The sequence below is a fragment of the Scleropages formosus genome, chromosome 6, assembly GCF_900964775.1.
Source record: "Scleropages formosus chromosome 6, fSclFor1.1, whole genome shotgun sequence".
Lineage (NCBI taxonomy): Eukaryota > Metazoa > Chordata > Actinopteri > Osteoglossiformes > Osteoglossidae > Scleropages > Scleropages formosus.
The window spans coordinates 18,457,378-18,477,287 of NC_041811.1; the positions used below are offsets into that span (position 1 = coordinate 18,457,378).

Genomic DNA, 19,910 nt, shown 5'->3' on the forward strand with positions numbered 1-19,910 from the left:
TTCTGAAAAAGATTTGATTTTTTTTTAAAGTTAGCAATTCTGTTATTTTCTGGCTGCTGACTGACACAGGTTTATTAATATGCAAACAGCATTAAACTGGGCAGGGAGGAAGCTCAGAATCTAGTTTCCCCATTATAATCGGCTGCCATCCGGCCCCTATGGGGAATTTATGCCTTTTGCCCATCAGCATAAGCGTGGACTTGCATTTATTGGCTCCAGTCCTGTTGCTGTGCTGGTAACTGCTGGGCCCAGCATGACCGCTTCCCCATTCACGAATATGCCTGATGTGGGAGTAAACAGCCAATACTCAGAAAACAAAATTTCCACGAGAGGTCTCGGATACAACGGGTTTCCCCCAGTCTTCCCTCAGACTGGGCACAGCAAACATAGGGTGAAATTATACAGAACGCTAAAGTTAACACCTTATTTAGAAAGAACACAATCAAATATAATTCTGATATTTTCCATTGTTATAGTTTAGCACTTTCAGTCTATAAAATTGGATATCAATTTGGCTGAATATGGCTTTTAACTGCAAAGCATTATTTTGTTTCAAAACAATCTGCTCTTTGCAATTTTCATCTAAACACAAGGTCTAATATTAATTTAATGAATTAAGTATAACATGAGCTTGGGGGGGAATTTCCAGCACATGCCTGCAGAATTTTGTATTTACCATGAACATGTGGCACCAAAGACACATTTACCACTACCATGCTTTTAGCACCTACAGTACCATTTTGTCATTTTTCTTTACTAAGCTGATGCTATTGTGCAAGAAAACTTGCCAAGCTAGTTCTGAACATTGACTTACTGAACAACTTGGTCATTTCTGTAGCTTCATAATTTTTATTGGAGCAATTTAGGGCAGGTGAGCAGCTAGTAGCGTAGTGGTTAGAGCTGCTACCTTTGGACCCAAAAGGTTGCAGGTTTGAATCTCACCTCTGGCTATAGCACCCTTAAGCAAGATGCCTACCCTGAACTGCTCCAATAAAATTACCCAGCTGTATAAATGGGTAACGTATTGTAAGTACCTTAACGTTATAAGCCACTTTGGGGAAAAGCATCAGCTAAATGAATAAATGTGATCATCGAGTCTAAGGTTACCACAACAGGATTGATGTTTCAAACCCAGTACCTTCCAATTGCAAGATGCTACTTGCTGACCCTTAATATTCCATTAGCATGCATTAAGAACCAACAATACCATGTTTACCAATACCATACATTTAACACCAACAACCCAGCATTTACCATTCACCATGTGTGCAACTGAGCGGGAATCGTTCGTCTTGCCTTTGCTCCCGAACCTCAGCTCACATGGCCCGGTGTGAACTTCGACCATTACCTAGCTGTGCTCCAAGGTAAACTACATGCGCCATCAACAAAAACTGACACGCAATCTATGGAGTTCATATTTTCTCGAGATTATCTATGCTGGTTGACAAGCCGGTAATGGAAAAAATCACACTAAGCAAATGGCTCCCCTAATAACAATAAATTTCCTATAAAATTATGAAGGGTACAAAATGTTTCCTTGCATCTATTTTGTCATGAATTCTAATTAAGGTGGCGGAAACCGGAGAGTGCTGGGTCATCACTGGGAGACTGCTGAGCTTTGATTGATAATGCAGCACCGGGTCGGGCCTGCGCCGCCGCCGTTCCCTTTTCTTCCTGAATTAATGGCCGTCCCACCTACCCTAATCATACAGCCCCCCGATGATATTCCCTCTTCTTATTTCAATTTTCTGGAGGCACGGAAAATGGGGAAGATCGCTCATTTATCTTGTAATGGCTGGATAATAGATCCATCACAATGAAACATCTGCACAAACTCAGTGTTTTCTTCACACCGCCAATGCTAAACAGTCCCTCCTTTTTTTCCCTGCCCACCCCCCTCGAGCCACCACCTAAATCAATACCATGTGAAGGCCCACCCACACTTTAGATACAGAGCCCACTTTTCTATGATGATTATGTACAATGTGATGAACTAATCACAAGGGAAAATGCACCCTTTAAAAAGTTTAAAAGTGTGGAGCAAAAGCCATCCTTGAAGTGTGCAAATATGCTCAAACAATTTGCACATCTGCTCTGATTTTGCTGACAAAGAAAGGAAGGGGAAAAAGGCAGGCCAAACGTATTGTATTAAAATTACAGCAATAAAAAAAAAAAAAAAAAACTGGCATAAGAATTCCAAAACTTCCCTTTAACGCAACTGTAGGGTTGACTGTGCACGAACTGCACCCGCTGGAAAGAAAAAGTGCAATTTTACATGCAAAGACCATTTCCGAAATGTAAAGGCACAATAAACAGAAACGGTGTTAAAAGGTACAGGCCTGTGACAGAACAAATAAAAGGAAAGACGGCAGCGACTCCTGATGTGCATGGAACGATGACCTCGGACGATATGCTCTAACTCATTACTGCCCTCCGTGGGAAGGTGCGTTTTTCCACGGAGAAGTGATCATTCTTAGTTAAAGCCCTAACTAAACATATCATGCATCTGCTACGAGGGCCATCCTTCATACATTAATTTCCTGCACTCTCTCCTGGTGTCAACACCTAAATCTTGATATCCTGATATTTGCTGACAAGACACCATAAGCTCAATTTTCGTTAGCGGTACATTAGTCACTCCTTGCCTTCAGAAAACAATATAAATATTTCTCTAAATGCTGTTTAAGCCATCACTAGTTTACTGCATGGTGGATACCCAGAAATTAATGCGTTGCTTCTTTTACACGAATCACACAGTCAATGGTGTTCAAACCGTGGCTGTCGGGACACAATAAAAATGCAGATGCCCCATCTTTGTCATCGGGATTAAAAAAAAAAAAAAAAAAAAAAAAAAAAAAAAAAACCCATGTGGGATGCAGGGTTAGGGTTTTCAGCATCCATCTTGGAAATGACTGTCACCGGGCCTAAATTAACACAGGGAAGGGATGCATTACAGGCGGCCCCTGCTGTCAGGTCTGCCCCTCTTCCCTCTGTCAGCTCCTGTTAAATGAACAAGGTTTACAAAAACAACAGCGAGGGCCCCTCTCTCCAGCCTGTCATGGATAAGAAGGAGCTATTGCACAGGTTAGTACAATTCCGCTGTGCTCCTTGCCTCTGGTGCCCATTCTGCACGCAGCGTCGCACGCCTTGTCTTCTGGCTGCTCCTGGCAGAATACAGCACCTGCTTGGTGGCAGCTTGGAGGAAATCACTCAGTGATTTTTGATTACGTAACTGCCAACCGCGTTCAACAAAAGGTTCAAACGCATCTCGCAATCTGGCGAAATCCTTTCAAAGCATCATTCCTCTTGCGATCTCCTCAAACCTGTGCAACAATTTTTGTAAACACAAAAAAGGAAAAGATGTGCTATGATTGGCTATGATTGACTCGGATCATTCAAATCAAATTAAAGAGCTCTATCCAAATGCATACAAGAGCGGCGTTAATGATGCTGGAAAAAGTTAATGCTTTTTAAAGGCGATAAGGCAGTAAAGGGGTCAGCCAGGATAACACACACCTTTTCAGTTTTTGCCCCCCCCCCCGTAGCATCTTGCTTGTAACAAGCAGCTTTTCTGTTTTGTTTTTGTAACCCCATTTACAATTCACATTAACCCAAACTGGATGCACCAGGAAACACAACACAAATGCTTCACATCAAGTCTGAAACTTTAACTTGGTCGATTTACTGTAAATAAAGATTGATTTTGAATAGGTATACAAATCAAATTTTTAGCTTTAGAGTTTAAAAAAAAAAAAACCAATCAGAGCAATTTCCAAAAAGTTTTCAGGACTAGTCTGTAACACAGCAGACGTTAATGTGCCTTTTTGTGTAACTCTAAAGTATTGAACAAAGTGGAAGATGGTCAGAGGTGCATAAGTACATATGCAAACAAGAATTCAGACTGCAAATGATAATGCTGTCAGAGAAGGGCACATTTCTATAATGGTAAAACTTGCATTGCATATTTTAATATTCTTTCAAGCTGTGGTGCGGAATATAAAGTACCATTCAGAACGAGCACAACGAACAACAAATAATATATAGCACTGCATGAATCACCTTCTGGCGCAAAAGCCGATGAATCCGATGGGAACAGAAAATTTTAGCATATGAGGGCATGTAGCTAGAGGTGAGTATGGTTCACAACGTCATCAATGACAGATTGGGTCACTTCACTAGCAGCAGTGGGCCAGATCTGTGCGGCAGCTTGGGTCAATAAAGAGCACACAGCCATGTGAGCATGAACCCCGCAGAAGGCCTGTTCTTTCCACAACTGCCAGGCATTATGGGTGATCACACTTCTACGAAAAGCTGTGCGACGTACTGGGAGAAAAATCATTCTAATCATAAAAAACATTCTAATTTGGTTTACAAGAAAACATATCAGCACAGGCACACCAACAGCCTTTTCCGTGACAATACTTTCATTAAAAACAAATAACGTTGGTATATATTGTTTGTAAATAAACAGCGACTGAATTCAAACACACCGCCCATGCATTCCAGTGTAACTGTACCGCTAGACCTTAACTGGTTCACAAGCAGTGATTACTTTTGTGAAATTTGGTACAAATTATCACCATTCAATTTTATATGTACCGACTAGCAAAACATAGCATGTTGCACACTGTACAGTACACAATCTAATTAAGCCGCAGAAAAATGATGACATTTAAACTAGGATATAAAATTAAGACAGTATCTAGGGAAAAGCCTTTACAATAAATGTTACTATTTATAAGTGGTGCTTCTAAACATAAAGCTCAGTCTACATCAACCATTCTGTCATTGGACACCTGTTTTTTTTATATAGATTAAGTGCATAGTTTTTGAAACACATATATTTAAAGTATCGGTCTGATTATTTTGAATTCCTGTTAAATGTAAGCAGGGCACATATTTCATTTCCAGCTGAAGGTAAATAAAACGTTAGATAAAACATTACAGAGGAAAAATGCTTGACTAGGGCTCCCCCATGTGTCCAACCCACAAAGCCACAGCCAAAACACCATACTGTACACCAGTACAACTGGTGCTGAATAAAATCGTACCGGTCATATTAATGCTTTTGTCCAAAGCGAATTCAACTGTCCGGAGAACCCATCGCGTAACATTTCGACAAACTGATGTACAATAGTTAACTTACTCTTTACTTACCGTGCTTTTGTCTTTCAGCAGCTTGTCAATGACTTCAATCAGATGTTCTTTTTGTTCTGGGTCAAGGCTAAAATGTATAAAAAAAAAAAAAAACAACATAGAAATATTGTACACATGAAATCCAAAAAAAAAAGACACTTATAGTTTACATACTTCGTGATCATTTCTCAGAAAACAATGTCAGTTACAATTTGACTACTTTTGACAAGTTAGAATACTTACTGCTTTGTACACAAATGATTTTTTTTTTTAAACTGAATTCTTGCATGTAAAAACAAAAAGGTGTACAAAAAGATTCCCAAATTAGGTGCTCAATTGGCACCACATACAGCCTCTTTCACCTGTATAGCTTCTGGATGGCATGGGCAGCAGTCTTCCGGACGTATGGGGACAGATCTGTGGCTGCCTCCTTGATGGCGAGCATCATGATGGGGACAATTATGGGCACCCGGATGCTTGACAGAACCCGCAGAGCACTAGCCCGGATCAGCTGGTTTGGGTCCTGTAGGCAAGGAGAGCAACACTGTAGGTGAGTTGAGCTACTCTACCACCAGCACATCGTGACAACGGGGGGGATCAGCGAGACTTTTTTAATGTCGGATACAGGACAGGACAGGAACAGAGGACCAGACCTGACAGGATGAAACACATTGGTTTGGTTGGGTTACAAATGGAAGGCTTATGGCTTGACTACTATGGCGGAGCTCTTTTCTGCTGACTGTGCATCAAGGACGCTGCAACTGCATCTGTCGAATACTCTCCCATCGCCAGGTTAAGTAGCAGGGGTTTCTGCTCACAACCCTGCCTTTTCCATGGTCAAAAATAGGGGATTTGTTTCGGTACATTCGGAATGCTCCTGATGTCCTGGTGCCTCTTCGGCGATATTGATTTGTACGTGTGGAGCAGCCAGGCTGTGCAGGGGGGCAGATTTTGGGGGTCTGCACAGGGCTGCCTACTGGTGGAAGTGCCGCACCAGCGAGTTGTGCGCAGCCGGAGAGGAGGCCCCCACTCCCAAGGCCCAGATGTGGAGATAAATTGAAGCATGATTGAGAACTAGCGGGGGTTGAAATGGGTTTTCTGCACGGGGGTTTGAAAAGCATGCCGACCGCTTTTAAAACATCAATGTCTCCGGGTCTGGACGTAGCCGCTGCTGTAAAAATAGCTCAATACTTCTCCTTCAGATGGACAGACAGCACATACACCGGAATACAAAGTAGTCGTGGATTCCGCAGCCGCATGATTTTGTGTGTGTGTATTTATTTTTTTTTTTTTAAACTTCTAATAGGAGGGCTTCTCAATATGTGGGCTTCTACAACTTGCTTGTGCATTATGACTCAAAACTTCATTGCACTTTTTAAACAATTAGAGTCACTGGGGCAGGTGAAACACTCCCTGATGCAAAGCATTTCTCTCCTTTCACACCGTTACTTTTTGGTGAAAATAAAATGTGGCACTGAGGTGATAGCCACCTGTGACATTATACATATTCAAAATAAGTTCATATGCTGTACAGCACATGTTCTTGTTTACATTAAACACTTGCGATGAATTAAGCCATAGGCAGGTACAGCAATGCTATGGATTCAGCTTAAAGTGATATTGTTTGTGCTGTATTATGGAAATTCCAAACTGCATTAAAGAGCATACTACAGTTAACAATCTAAGTATTCTGAGACTTTATCCAGTAAACCTCCACAACAGCAAACAACACATCAAGCCTGTTTTCAGGCATATTTACAGAAACCTTCTCCAAACTGATGCCATCCTCATGTTATTATCATCAGATGACCTACATGGCTCCACCTGGAATGAATTCTGGATGTGTACCGTATGGGCAGGAGGTAACTAACCTTCAAGGCACGCTGGAAGGTGCTGATAGAGAGCAAGGCCAAGTCCTGTTGCTCCTCTGCATACCTTACCAGGTAGACATAAACCAGCTTCTTCAGCTGCAAAAGAGCAAGGGAGCAGAACGTACACATTTACAGGCATTTACACACACACACGTAACACATTGCACTACATCAAGCTGAACCATTAACTTGAGAAAAGTTCAAAAGAGAAGCACATACACAACATGTTTTCATTTCTCTTAAGTTCCCCTCTGAAGCATATAATGAACTCGGGTGGTTTCAGACAGTGTTCACCGTTGGCACTCAAGAGAAGACCAGGGATATTCATACCTTCCTCACAGAAATTCATGTAATTAACAAATTGAACATATGAAATGGGTAAAACCTGCAAGCCTCTTGTGACAGAGTAATACTGATATTATGAGGTTAAAAACAGGCCTGCTTGCCTAAAATCTCAGAGCAGCGAGGGTGTGAGGATGTTACCGGTTCCCTCTGCTGTGTCCCTCCTCTATGCTAGAGCAGAAAAACTCAGCAAATATTTGCAGGCCAGACTTGATGAGTTTTGCCTGCAGGTCGGGGATCAGGCTTCCAGTAATTCGACCCGATTCCTCAGGTGAGAGACCCTTGAACTGGTGTGGCGACGCGGTTTCAATCATCATTCCCATGATTACGAGACAAATGAATGGCATTAACTCACTTAAAATGGACACAGCTCCAATCTGCTGCAGGGTCCTTAAATTTAATTTACACGCACGAGGATTCGATTTGAATTCTAAACACTGAGTGAATTATTGTCATGAGAGTAGAGTAATGACTTAACAGCCACTCATGAATTAGGAAATGTTAGCTGGACATTTTAAGGAACAATATCCTGTTAAAACAGAACTTGTTAAGGTGATTTCCACAGCTCACTGTATGGTCTTGAAGGACAAACAGAATATTAACCACTTTCATTGGAATGTGTACCCAGGTTAGCATGGAACTAAAACAGTTACATACCATTAACATTAAATCTTTATTGTGCTGACACCTCTGTCCAAGATTAAGTAACGAGTCTTAGATAATGAAATTTACAATGATTTACTTCTTTGTACAACAGGGTACTCTTACTGTATCAATTCTTGATCAAGGGTACCGCAGGAATGAGATTCAAACCAGGGGCCTTTATATGGTAAGATGTGTGTACATTGTCCTGTCCTTTCCCCCCCAAAATTTCTAATTCTTTACACATTTAATAAATTCCTCGACCACAAAAAAATTGTTCACTTACATGTTAAGATGTACTTTAGAATGAAATGTGTGAGAAGGCTCAAAGGGGAGCTGCAGGAACAGCTAGTAGTGTAGTGGTTAGAGTTGCTGCCTTTGTACTCAACAGTCATAGGTTCAATTCCCACTTCCAGCTGTCGTACCCTTGAGCAAAGTACTTGCCATAAATTGCTCCAGTAAAATTACCCAGCTGTATAAATGGGTAAATAATTGTAAGTAGCTTCACACTGGAAGTCATTTTGGAGAAAAACATCAGCTAGATGAATAAATGTAAATATAGAAGAAAATGCAAACAAGGGCCATTAACTATTTTTTTGTTTAAAAAAAAAAATATAAAACAAAAGGTAGAAACAGAATAAAGGATTTTACGCATATTTAACAAAGATATGTTGAAAGGTTAATAACCACATTTGGCGGCGATCATATGTATTCTATTGAAATTTATCATAGTAAACACCTTTAGCGTTGGCACTTTTTGTTAGCGATGAGGCTGAGTAACTGCGGAGGCCAAAGTGTTGGCCTTTTCATTAGTTGGACAAAAAAAGGGAGGTACCCTTTCTGGCCCAGCAACAAACATAGGCAAACAAAGAAATCCTATAAGAGTCAAAACATGAACACATTCCAGGCTCAAGGGCTTGGGTTGGAAGGACCACAAAGTCCTCCTCCCACTAACATTTCCCATTTTGTGTTAACACTCCACTTTGCATGTGGAACTGCCCCCAATCTTTGTTTACTCAGCCTTGGCCTGCAGTCTCCCACCCCACCGCCAACAAAACTCACCGTACTAACAATAGTTACGTTATAAAAAGAGACTTAAGTTACTGCCTCAGATACCTTTCAGCCGTAATAAAACTTCTAATACTGGGTAATGATACTGCAAGTATTTTAAACTGCCTACAAAAGTACAATGTAAAATCTCTTGAAAAGAAAACAAGCTTGCTCATTTACAAAGAAGCACATGGTTACAGGAGCAAACTAAAGATTCACTTTGCTCAAGGGAACTAGAGCAGGGCCTCTTGGAACTTGAAACGCTGTAAGCTCGACAGACCCAGGTCACGGTAACATCCCACCTGGACTACTGCAGCTCCCTCCTGTCTGGTCTTCCTGCCTCGGCCATCAAGCCTCTCCAGCTGATCCAGAATTGATGGTTCATGACTTGTGTTCAACTTGCCAAAGCATTCCCATGTATTACCACCCTCTCCCTCCACTGGCATCTTGTGGCTGCCCTTATCAAGTTCAGGACTCTGGGTACGGACTACGAAACAGTGAAAGGATCCGCACTCTGATACCTAGGAGACCTGATCAGCTCCTACACAACAGCAAGACGACTATGCTCCACTACCTCCGGACGTGTGGCGGTTCCAGTCCGAAAGGTCCAAATTCAAAGTATGTAGGTTCTCAGATTTGACTCCAATGTGGTGGAAGAAAATCTCCCTCTTCCTCGGAGCGGCTGCATCTCTTCCAGCGTTCAAGAAAGGTCTCCCTCACATTTCTTTCTGATCAGATTCCTCCCAATCTCCTGACAGCTTGGCCATTACCATCCAGTAAGATCATCTTTGCATTTACTATATTTCAATGTCATTTCTATAGGTAGACTGAGTCAATTGTGTGTGCATGTAAACTACTTTGCCCATTGTAGAATGTACCTCTGTACACTCGTCTATATCACTTTGGAGAAAAGTACCTACTTAATAGGTATAAAGAGTGATTCCCAAGATACACCCATTCAGAATATGAGAATTTGTCTTTACAAGGATGTTTATGTTTAATTCCTGTATTGTCTTACAAGGTACTTTTTTCGTACATTTGTGTTTTTACCATTTCTCTTTTATAAGTATATTTTCATAAACATGTATACTATTATATGGTTTATTATTTTTTGTCTAAGCCCAAGTGTATTATAGCATGTACCATAAGGTTTATGTGTCGTGAGAGGGTTAGACATGGTTTTTGTCTTGACAAGCTGTGTCGGTAAGAGAGCGATTTAAATGTGTGATTTAAAACGCGCGCGCGCGCACACACACACACACACACACACACACACACACACACACACACACACACAGCCAATTCAGAACAATCAGTTCACCTGCAACACAAGTCTCTGAACAGTGGCAAAAACCAGAGCACCCAGAGAAAAGCAATACTTTGTTATGGCACATTACATGACAGTTATGGAAGATCTGAGACAGACATACCATATTACAGTGTAATTAATGGAGGGACACTGCGCCTTGTTGTGTCGTGTGGTAACTTGGGATTTCATAATATTTTAGCATTACAGGTGTCACCTTCAGGAATCAGGAATACAAACCATTTTGCCATTGAAATGAATGGCAATTACATCTTCAACTTATGAGAAGCGTTACGAAGGGTTTCCAGGAACACATCACCTTTGTATGGCGGGGAAGACTACATAGCTAGATTTGATTCAATCCACCAAATGGGACACTTGATATTGGTGACGTTACGGTTTAGCCATTTTGCTTCCTGTGAGTGGCTTTTTTTGTTTTCATAATAAAGAATGCACAGCTATGAACACACAGACAAATATTTTTGGCAGCTAAAGCAATTACCGCATAGCAATTACGGTAAATTATGTTTTCCACATTTCCTTATTTATTTAAATAAGTCTTGCAATGGTTGGCTAGCTAGCTAATTATCTTTGGCTGATGTTGTTCATTCAAAAATGCATGACTGCGATACTATTTATTTACCAAGCTATATGGAAATTAATGTGTGCATTTCAGTACAATTATTTTCTGCAAAAAGATGAATAAAATTGCACTGCATGTACTTGCTATCTATGTAGTGGGGGTTAACTCCTGTTTTACCACAAACATCATGAATTCTCAAGGTTTTTGTAAATTACATTAGCTTTTTTTCTAGTGACAAATGATTACATGCCTATGAATACGCAAGAAATTTTTAAAAGAAATTTCCCCTTCACATCCAGAAGTTTATGAATACATGGACTTTTCGCTACAGAATATTACTGACAAACCTAGGAGGCTTTATCCTCCAAAGGGATACATTATTTTAATGGTTAAAAAAAAAGTTTTAATTTTATAGTAATATTTCAACATTAGTTCAATGATACAATAGAGTCAGATGACAAGAATTTCGCATCACAATGTCAAAGTAATAAAGTAACTCATATGAATTGCTCTATAAAATGAGGAACTCCAAGCCTGATGTGTACTTTCCCACCCTCACGCACTGACAACTGTACACTGTTTCACCAAAAGCATGAACTGTGCAAATTGAATTATTTGTAGAAGTCACTATGTGCTGCATGCATATGAAATCCACAGTTTGAGTCTGAGCAGTGTAGATAGAGCTTCACGCAATATTCTTTTGTTATTGGGCTATGCTACACCTGCCTAAACAGAAAATCATTTTATGTGAAACTAATTTTTTTTTTTTTTTTTAAAAGAACCAGACTCAATGCAAACCTGTAAACAACTATTTTGCTATTTCTAACAAATTTTGGAAGGTCTATTCATTTCACACCCAACTTACAATGCCAATAATGACTAAAATATATATATGTATGTATATGCAGTTAAAACATCAAGAAATAGTGCAGTGTGAAATTTGCATGAAACACAAGCTTTTTATACACTCTATATATGACAATTCTGCCTCAGGTATACAGAAGTTTTTTTGTATTTTTAATCTTTTCTTTGGTGTCACTCTTTACTCTTGTGCTTACTGTAGTTTTACCTCTCTTCAGGGTGCCCCTTTAATGTTTACTATGTTTTGTTTTATTGTCTTTTGTTGCATTCTTTGTTTTGCCAAATAGCATCAGCAACAGCTTTAGTTCTATGTGCAATTTCCCTCATTGGGATCAATAATTTATCTATTTACACTCTCTATCTGAAGGGTCAATGTGAAACCAAGCTTTCAGTCTTCAACAACTATGTATACAGCAACTAAAAAGCAGTGGCAATTTGTTTGGCAATATTCTAATTCATCAATGAAATTTAAATTACACTGTAACCTTGCAATGGACAAGCGGTTATTGATAATGGATATATACACATGACCTTCTTATGTTAGGCTCAAGAAAAGGAGGAAACAACACTGAAGAAAAGAACGAACACGAGCACAACTAGTGCAGTGAGGCTCATGACTTACTCGCCGAGTAAACTTATTACTGTTTAAAACATACCAGTGGCCTTTAAAGGATTCTGGGTGAATGACAATTAAATCAGAAAATAAAAATCTGACCTTTGGAGTCTCTGACCAGTGACTGCATTACCCAGAGGAGCCTGTTCCACCTCCGCTACCGTGGAAACTGTACAACTCTCATAACGCAGCAATCTAAAAGAATAAACCACTTGATGGATTCTGTAATATTTTCTCTTTGAAGGGAGAGCAAGGAACAGAGAGGAGGGAGAGGAGAGCAGAAAGAAGAAGGGGGGGGGGGGAAAAAAAAAAAAAACATTTCAAGGTTGCTGTTCCAAAACCGTTTTTGCACTAGTTTAGGAACACAGCATCCTGATATTAAATCACAGAAGGCAGCAAAACACTCGATTTGTTCCTGCGCTGCTGCTGATTAGATGCGATCAATGTCAGCCAGCAGGGGCGCACGGCTCGGGGGACAGTGGGAGTGCACTGAAATCCGAGCCGCTCCGGCAGCTGGGGAGAGGTGGGGGGGGCGTGGAGTTGCATGGGACATGACCAGGGGCCCTACACCACCAATTACCATTCGCGGCAACGAGGTGCCCTGCCTGGCAGCTAATCAAAACAGAAACGCATTAGGCCCCCCGGAACACGGGCGGCCCTCCCATTGCCAGAGGTTTCATTTATTAATCGATATTCACGGGCCAGTCTTCGTGACTCATTGGGCTCTGCGTCCATTGGGCCTTTCACTGGGTCTCCCTGAAGCTCCCAACCCCGCTCTCCTACATGCAGCGTCGGCCAGCTCCTGACACCTGGTTCACGGTGACCAAGGTCCATGCCTTCTAATTGGGAGTGGCGGAGACAGACAGAAAAACTCTGCCAACCTGCAAATTTTTCACTGAATGCTCTTAACACAAGAGACAAGATCACAGACTACTCTGGGCTGGTGTCTTGCTGCTTATTTGCATTCAGTCGTGATAGAACCCTCAAGCTACAAGTAAATGGCTATATATTATAATTTAAATTTTTCTTTTTTTGCTGGCAGTGGCACTAGATCATTTGACATCACTAACTTCTCTGTAGTACCCGCAGTAACAAATGAAAGTGCAAACTATGAGTTACAAACAGGGATCAGGCCTGCGTCACACTGCCAAAAAAAGTCTGTACAGGCAGCAGGGGAGGACAGAGGAGTCTGCACCATAGTTTTAAATAATTCATACCTCTATGTTTTTACTTGCCACATTCTTCACAACGGCTGGAAACAGCTCAGATGCATTCTTTCCTTTTGCAATCAGCTAAAAAAAAAAAAAAAATAGATAAAATTTAATTAAGTATTTTGTCAAAGTATCGTTACCTTCTTGTATATAATCTTCATCGATCCCATGAAGGGATCAGATACAGAGCATCAGCAAATGGGTGCATTGGTGGTTGATGACTGGAGCTCTGGTTGCCCAGACTAGCAGGCAGTGGAAAGGCTCTTCTTTTGCCTTTTCAAGGTCCCCTTGGGCCCCTGCCACAGCACTCACCCCAACAATCCTTTTCATGGCCTCCAGTTTAAGGGACTCCTTGTTGCTTTCCAACATCTCCTTAAGGTCCTCATTCCTTCAATAGAGAGGGAAAAAATGTTAGCAATGGTCATTATTTCAATCAGGGTCTGTCAATTTGTGATATGCCTTGTGTTATGCCATGCCTTAAAAATGTAGAATACGAGAAGCTACCATCTATAATGTTAACATTAGCAAACACCAACGTTAAGACTATTCATGCCTATTCACTAGAACCACCATAGAATCGGCAGACAGAATGATCTCACTCACAATAACTACTTGTGAAGTTTGTGGCAGTCCAGAGTCTATCCCACAATCACTGGGCTCAAGGCTAGGGGGATAAACCCTGGATAGGACCCCAGTAAATCACACGGTAGCCACACATGCACACACTTGCTCACAGACAAGCAGTTTTGCACGGCCAATTTACCCAAATTACATGTGTTTCATCTGTGGGAGGGAAGCAGAGCCCTCAGGAAAGCCCACGCAGACAGAGAGAACATGAAAACTCCACACAGACTGCTGAGCTGGATTCAAACCTATGGCCAAAAGGCCCAGGCACACCCTGCAGTGCCACTGCACCTCCCCACACATTACGTGATCTGCTTGATCAAATCATTTAGACACTTAATAGGTTTCTCTTCAGCATCACAGTTTTCTTGGTGCACAGGAATACAAACTGAGAATTACCAAATGATACAGTCCCATCACCACTGCAGAGCTCATGAGCTCAACTGTGATCCATCTGATGCTGCTCTGCCAGACTACTATGGAATAACCACTTAGCCCTCAACCAGGAAAACTGGTTCATAAACTTTAGACTGCTTTGCACTATTTAAACTGGAACTTATTGACACATCACACAGAGTGGTACATGACCACCAGTACAAACTGTTCAAGTAGATCATCTACACCTTTAGCATTTGTTGAACTTCAGCGAACAAGAATATAGATTTAAAGCAGAGTAACTTTTAATACTGAAAACATCCTCACTGAATTGTTTTTCCAACTATGATGGACATGAACACACCACTCAGATGAACTGCATCAAACAGGACCTCCAATAACTTAAAGAAAATACCACAATCTAAAACACATGGGGAATATCACTATGTTACTTATTCCTTTGGTTACAGAAGTACAACCCATAAAATGCAAAAGGTTTGATGTGAAAGGGAAGAAAAAAGTTCACTGGGCAGAATGCAGCACCTTTGCGTAACACTGTGGTTGTGCCCTGGACATACGCTTTACTGACCTCATTCCCGCTTGACTGACGGATAGGTAAGTGCACACATTCTGACGCGTGCAGAGAGAGAGAGAGAGAGAGAGAGAGAGAGAGAGAGAGAGAGAGAGAGAGAGAGAGAGAGAGAGAGAGAGAGAGAGAGAGAGAGAGAGAGAGAGAGAGAGAGAGAGAGAGAGAGAGAGAGAGAGAGAGAGAGAGAGAGAGAGAGAGAGAATGTACCCAATGCCAGGTGCCTCCTTTTTGCTGCCATTGCTGTTGGTCAGAGCCACTTCCTCCACGCCGGGCTCAAACTTGAAGGACAACTGCAGGTTCTCGGCCGACGCCAAAACAGTCTTCACCACCCCCACACCATCTTCTCTCAACAAGAAGAAGCCCTCGTCCATGTGCTGCTTTCCCCACTCTTCTTTCCCACCGCGCACCCTGGCTCCTCAGCACGGGCTCTTACGTAGAGCACTGTGCGTCGTCAGGCCACTTCCCTCAGGAAGGGAGCGTAACGGAAAAAAAGCAGCCTTATCACTTCTCACGGTAAACACTGAGACTCTTTCATCGGGCCAGAATACAAGGTCCGCCTCCGATACTCCCCCGACTAACGATGTCAGGCGCGTTCCCCCACTGAAATAACGTTCTCTTTTAGGACGGCTTGTAGCCGGGTGCTGGAGAGCAGTCAGGCCATAATGACTCACGTCCCAGGCCATTTCATCCATTCCACGTTTCCCTGCCACGTGAGGCAGGTCGTCAATAACGCCAGCGCTACTCACAGCATCCCGCATACACTGCAGAACAAGCAGCGGGAATTAACTTTAAACTCCAGTAAAGAGGTTTCGCTGCTGAACGGAAAATTAAAGCACTTTGTAAGAATCCCAACCCATCAACGAACCAGATGGTAGTGCAGAACGGCAGCGAGAACAGTGCTGACAAGGGCAACTTTTTGGCACACTATGGAAATGGTGTCTATCATACCAGCAGGAACTTCTTGCAAATACAGAAAAAATAGCCCACATTTGTACTTGTGACAAATTACTAACGTCACATTCTAATGCATTTATAACTAAAGCAAAGCAGACATTTTTTGACTGAATATGCGTATTGCTTAACAGAAACAGTCCAGACAACTCAGTCTGGCACATGGCAGCAGAGCAGATACAACATTCAAGAATAGCACCAGACTTGCTCTGCTTTTTCCGCATGTTGTCAAGAAACTTTCGAATGTGAGAGCTTGGAGGGGTCAATAAAGTTGAATATTACAAGTCATCTCTGAAGTGGTGAAGGGACATATCTAACACCTGTTGGCCCTGTCAAATCTACAGGTAAATGCTGTAGGCCTCAGAAAAGGATCATCTGCCATTCCTCCTGGCAGCTGTTACCCTTCATTTCCCAAGTTCCCATTCCTGGCTTGTTTCAACATCAGGCAAACAAAAATCCTGCTTGGGTACTGGAGGGCTGGCCTGTTTTACCAGTCTACATACCTGATCTAACTGGGAGATACATAGTCCTCTGCAGAATACCTGCACCGGGCTTATAAAAATAGGTAGAGCACCCTGTAAAACAGGGTGAAAAGTTGAGAATCACTTGGCAACAGGCAACAAATGAAAGGCCATGGACATTGAAGAGTACTGGTTCAAGTTCCATGAGGGATCCTGTTCTGCTGTTATACTTTTAAGAAAGGTGCTTAATCTGAATTCCTTTAAAATAATAACAGATTTTGTAAACGTATAAATTTGCAAAATAGCTTTGGATAAAAAGCTATTTGATCTGGAGTGCTGAGTGTAAAACAAATGTACGACCATCATGGGACAACTGTTCAGTAATTGGACTGTTAATCATTCTATCTTCTGTCTTGGGAGGAGAGCTCCTTGATGACAGCAGTGTTTACAGCTTAACATCCTAAATTAGAAAGCATATGTCTTTCCTTAGCTGATGGCAGCTCAAAACAAATTAGGTTTGATGAGTCATTTCATTGTTGAGATCCTAGATCAATAATACCCACATGCTTATGTGGATATGTTGGCCCATTAAGTGATCTTTACAGTGCTTTCTTACTGGACATTCTTTTTCATGTAGATACTGTACCTTTATTTATAAATGGAACTGTTAAATCCCTTGGAGTTTTTATGCATTTAGACTGTTGTTCACTACTCTTACATTGTCTCTAATATCCATCTAATAGCAGCATGGACTGGCCCAATTTTTAACACCAACCCTTATGCTGTTAAAGAAGTGTTTTTTTTTTTTTTTTTTTTTTTAAAAAAAAGCAGTTAATTCACACAGCTCAAATTCATTCTAGGTGAAAGTGAAATTACTATCAGCAGTTTACTAATAAGTTGCTCATTTCAATTAAAATGTATACTTACATTTATTTATATTACAATGCATTAAATAACAATTACATTGCTTGTGTAATACATGAAGGATTTAAAGGATTTTGGATATACAAACTGGCAGATGAAATACAACTAATGTATTCAATTCCGTATCTATACTGCATAATCAACTGAAAATGACTGTTTCTTACATATTTACAGAACATAAACATTTAGTCTCACAGTACATGTAGTTATATGTCTATAGCACACATTATACATATACGTATATATTCTATGCACATATTATTGTCATTATATCTGTTCTTTCTCCTCATTTCTTATAATTAAGCTGTGGTGAAGCTGCTGACAGTAATGAGGTCCTGGGATTGTTATGAGGTTAGAGGATGAAGAAAAGCATGTACAATAGCCTAAGAAAGACCAGATTTATTAGAACCAAAGCATACGGTGGAAAGTCAATCCAAAACATTCAACCTTAATTACATTTAAAAATACTAATCAGTAATGTGCGGTAATATATTAAAGAGCATTCCAAGTGAAACCAAAATGTCACTGTGAAGTTTTATGGAAGACTGCCCTCTAGTGTCTAAATATACAATATATGAGTACATAACCAGTAGTACAGTACAGAAGTCTCCCTTATCAGTGGGGGATATGTTCCAAGACCCCCACCGGATGCCTCAAACCATGGATCGTACCGAACCCTACAGTATATATAGTCATCTGAAAAAGAAAGTACACCCTCTTTGAATTCTATGGTTTTACATATCAGGATATAATTTATAAAAAAAAAAAAAAAAAAAAATCATCTGGTCCTTAGCAGGTCTTAAAATTAGGTAAATACAACCTCAGATGAACAATAACACAAGACATATTACACCGTGTCATGATTTATTTAACGAAAATAAAGCCAAAATGGAGAAGCCATGTGTGAAAAACTAAGTACACTCTTACTGCTTCCATAGGAATTAAGAGGGTAAGTAGCAGCCAGGTGCCGCCAATCAAATGCCCTTGATTAACTGATCATCAGCAAGTGTGACCACCTCTACAAAAGCATAAGTTTTGGCAGTTTGCTGGTCTGGAGCATTCAGGTGTGTGGTAACACAATGCCAAGGAGGAAATGAAAGACATCAGCAATGATCTTAGAGAAGCAATTGTTGCTGCCCATCAGTCTGGGAAAGGTTATTAGGCCCTTTCCAAACAATTTAAAATCCATCATGCTACAGTGAAGATTATTCACAAGTGGAAAACATTCAAGACTGTTGCCAACCTTCCCAGGAGTGGATGTCCCAGCAAATTCACCCCAAGGTCAGACTGTGCAATGCTCAGAGAAATTGTAAAAAAATCCAATAGTTACATCTCAGAGTTCATGACCGTACAATTAGAAAAACACTGAACAAGTATGGTTTGTTTGGAAGGGTTGCCAGGAGAAAGCCTCTTCTCTCTCAAAAGAGCATGGCAGCACGGCTTAGGTTTGCAAAGTTGCATCTGAACAAACCACAAGACTTCTGGAATAATGTCCTTTGGACAGACGAGACCAAAGTAGAGATGTTTGACGAAATCCAAATACAGCATATCAGCACAAACACCTCATACCAACTGTCAAGCAAGGTGGTGGAGGGGTTATGGTTTGGGCTTGTCTTGCAGCCACAGGACCTGGGCACCTTGCAGTCATTGAGTCGACCATGAACTCCTCTGTATACCAAAGTATTCTAGAGTCAAGTTTGAGGCCATCTGTCTGACAGCTAAAGCTTGGATGAAACTGGGTCATGCAACAGGACAATGATCCCAAGTACACCAGCAAATATGCAACAGAATGGCTGAAAAAAGAATCAAGGTGCTGCAACAGCCCAGTCAAAGTCCAGACCTCAACCCGATTGAAATACTGTGGTGGGACCTTAAGAGAGCTGTGCATAAACAAATGCCTGCAAACTTCAATGAACCGATGCAACGTTGTAAAGAAGAGTGGGCCAAAATTCCTCCACAATGATGTGAGAGACTGATAAAGTCATACAGAAAATGATTACTTCCAGTTATTGCTGGTAAAGATGGTTCTACAAGCTATTGGACCATAAGGTGTACTTAGTTTTTCACACATTGGATTCTCCATTTTGGCTTCATTTCTGTTAAATTATGACACGGTGTAATATGTCATGTTTTGTTCATTTGAGATTGTATTTACCTAATTTTAAAACCTGCTAAAGACCAGATGATTTGTCTTGATACGTAAAACCATAAAATTCAAAGAGGGTGTACTTTCTTTTTCACATGACTGCATACTATTTTCCTATAGAGAAGAAAACAAGAAGGGGGGGAAAAAAAAAACACTAAAGACCAATGCCCAGGTCCTTCTATTTTTTTTTTTTAAAAAAGAAAGGGGGGGGGCGTTACTTGAACA

At 40.9% G+C, this 19,910-nt stretch overlaps 1 protein-coding gene across 3 annotated transcripts in view; it reads right to left on the minus strand.

The window, feature by feature from the left end:
* Positions 1 to 19,910, minus strand: part of ap3b1a (adaptor related protein complex 3 subunit beta 1a) — an 82,949-nt gene that overhangs the window by 56,316 nt on the left and 6,723 nt on the right. For 2 of the 3 annotated variants that reach the window (XM_018736813.2, XM_018736812.2), the window contains exons 3-7: positions 13,928 to 14,003; positions 13,622 to 13,696; positions 7,008 to 7,103; positions 5,499 to 5,659; positions 5,158 to 5,224 (exon numbers count right to left, since the gene is read on the minus strand). In XM_018736813.2, coding sequence (XP_018592329.1) covers positions 5,158 to 5,224; positions 5,499 to 5,659; positions 7,008 to 7,103; positions 13,622 to 13,696; positions 13,928 to 14,003 — 475 coding nt within the window. Of the gene's footprint in view, positions 1 to 5,157; positions 5,225 to 5,498; positions 5,660 to 7,007; positions 7,104 to 13,621; positions 13,697 to 13,927; positions 14,004 to 15,410; positions 15,659 to 19,910 lie in introns of those variants that run through there. The other variant, XM_018736811.2, reaches the window with a different exon arrangement.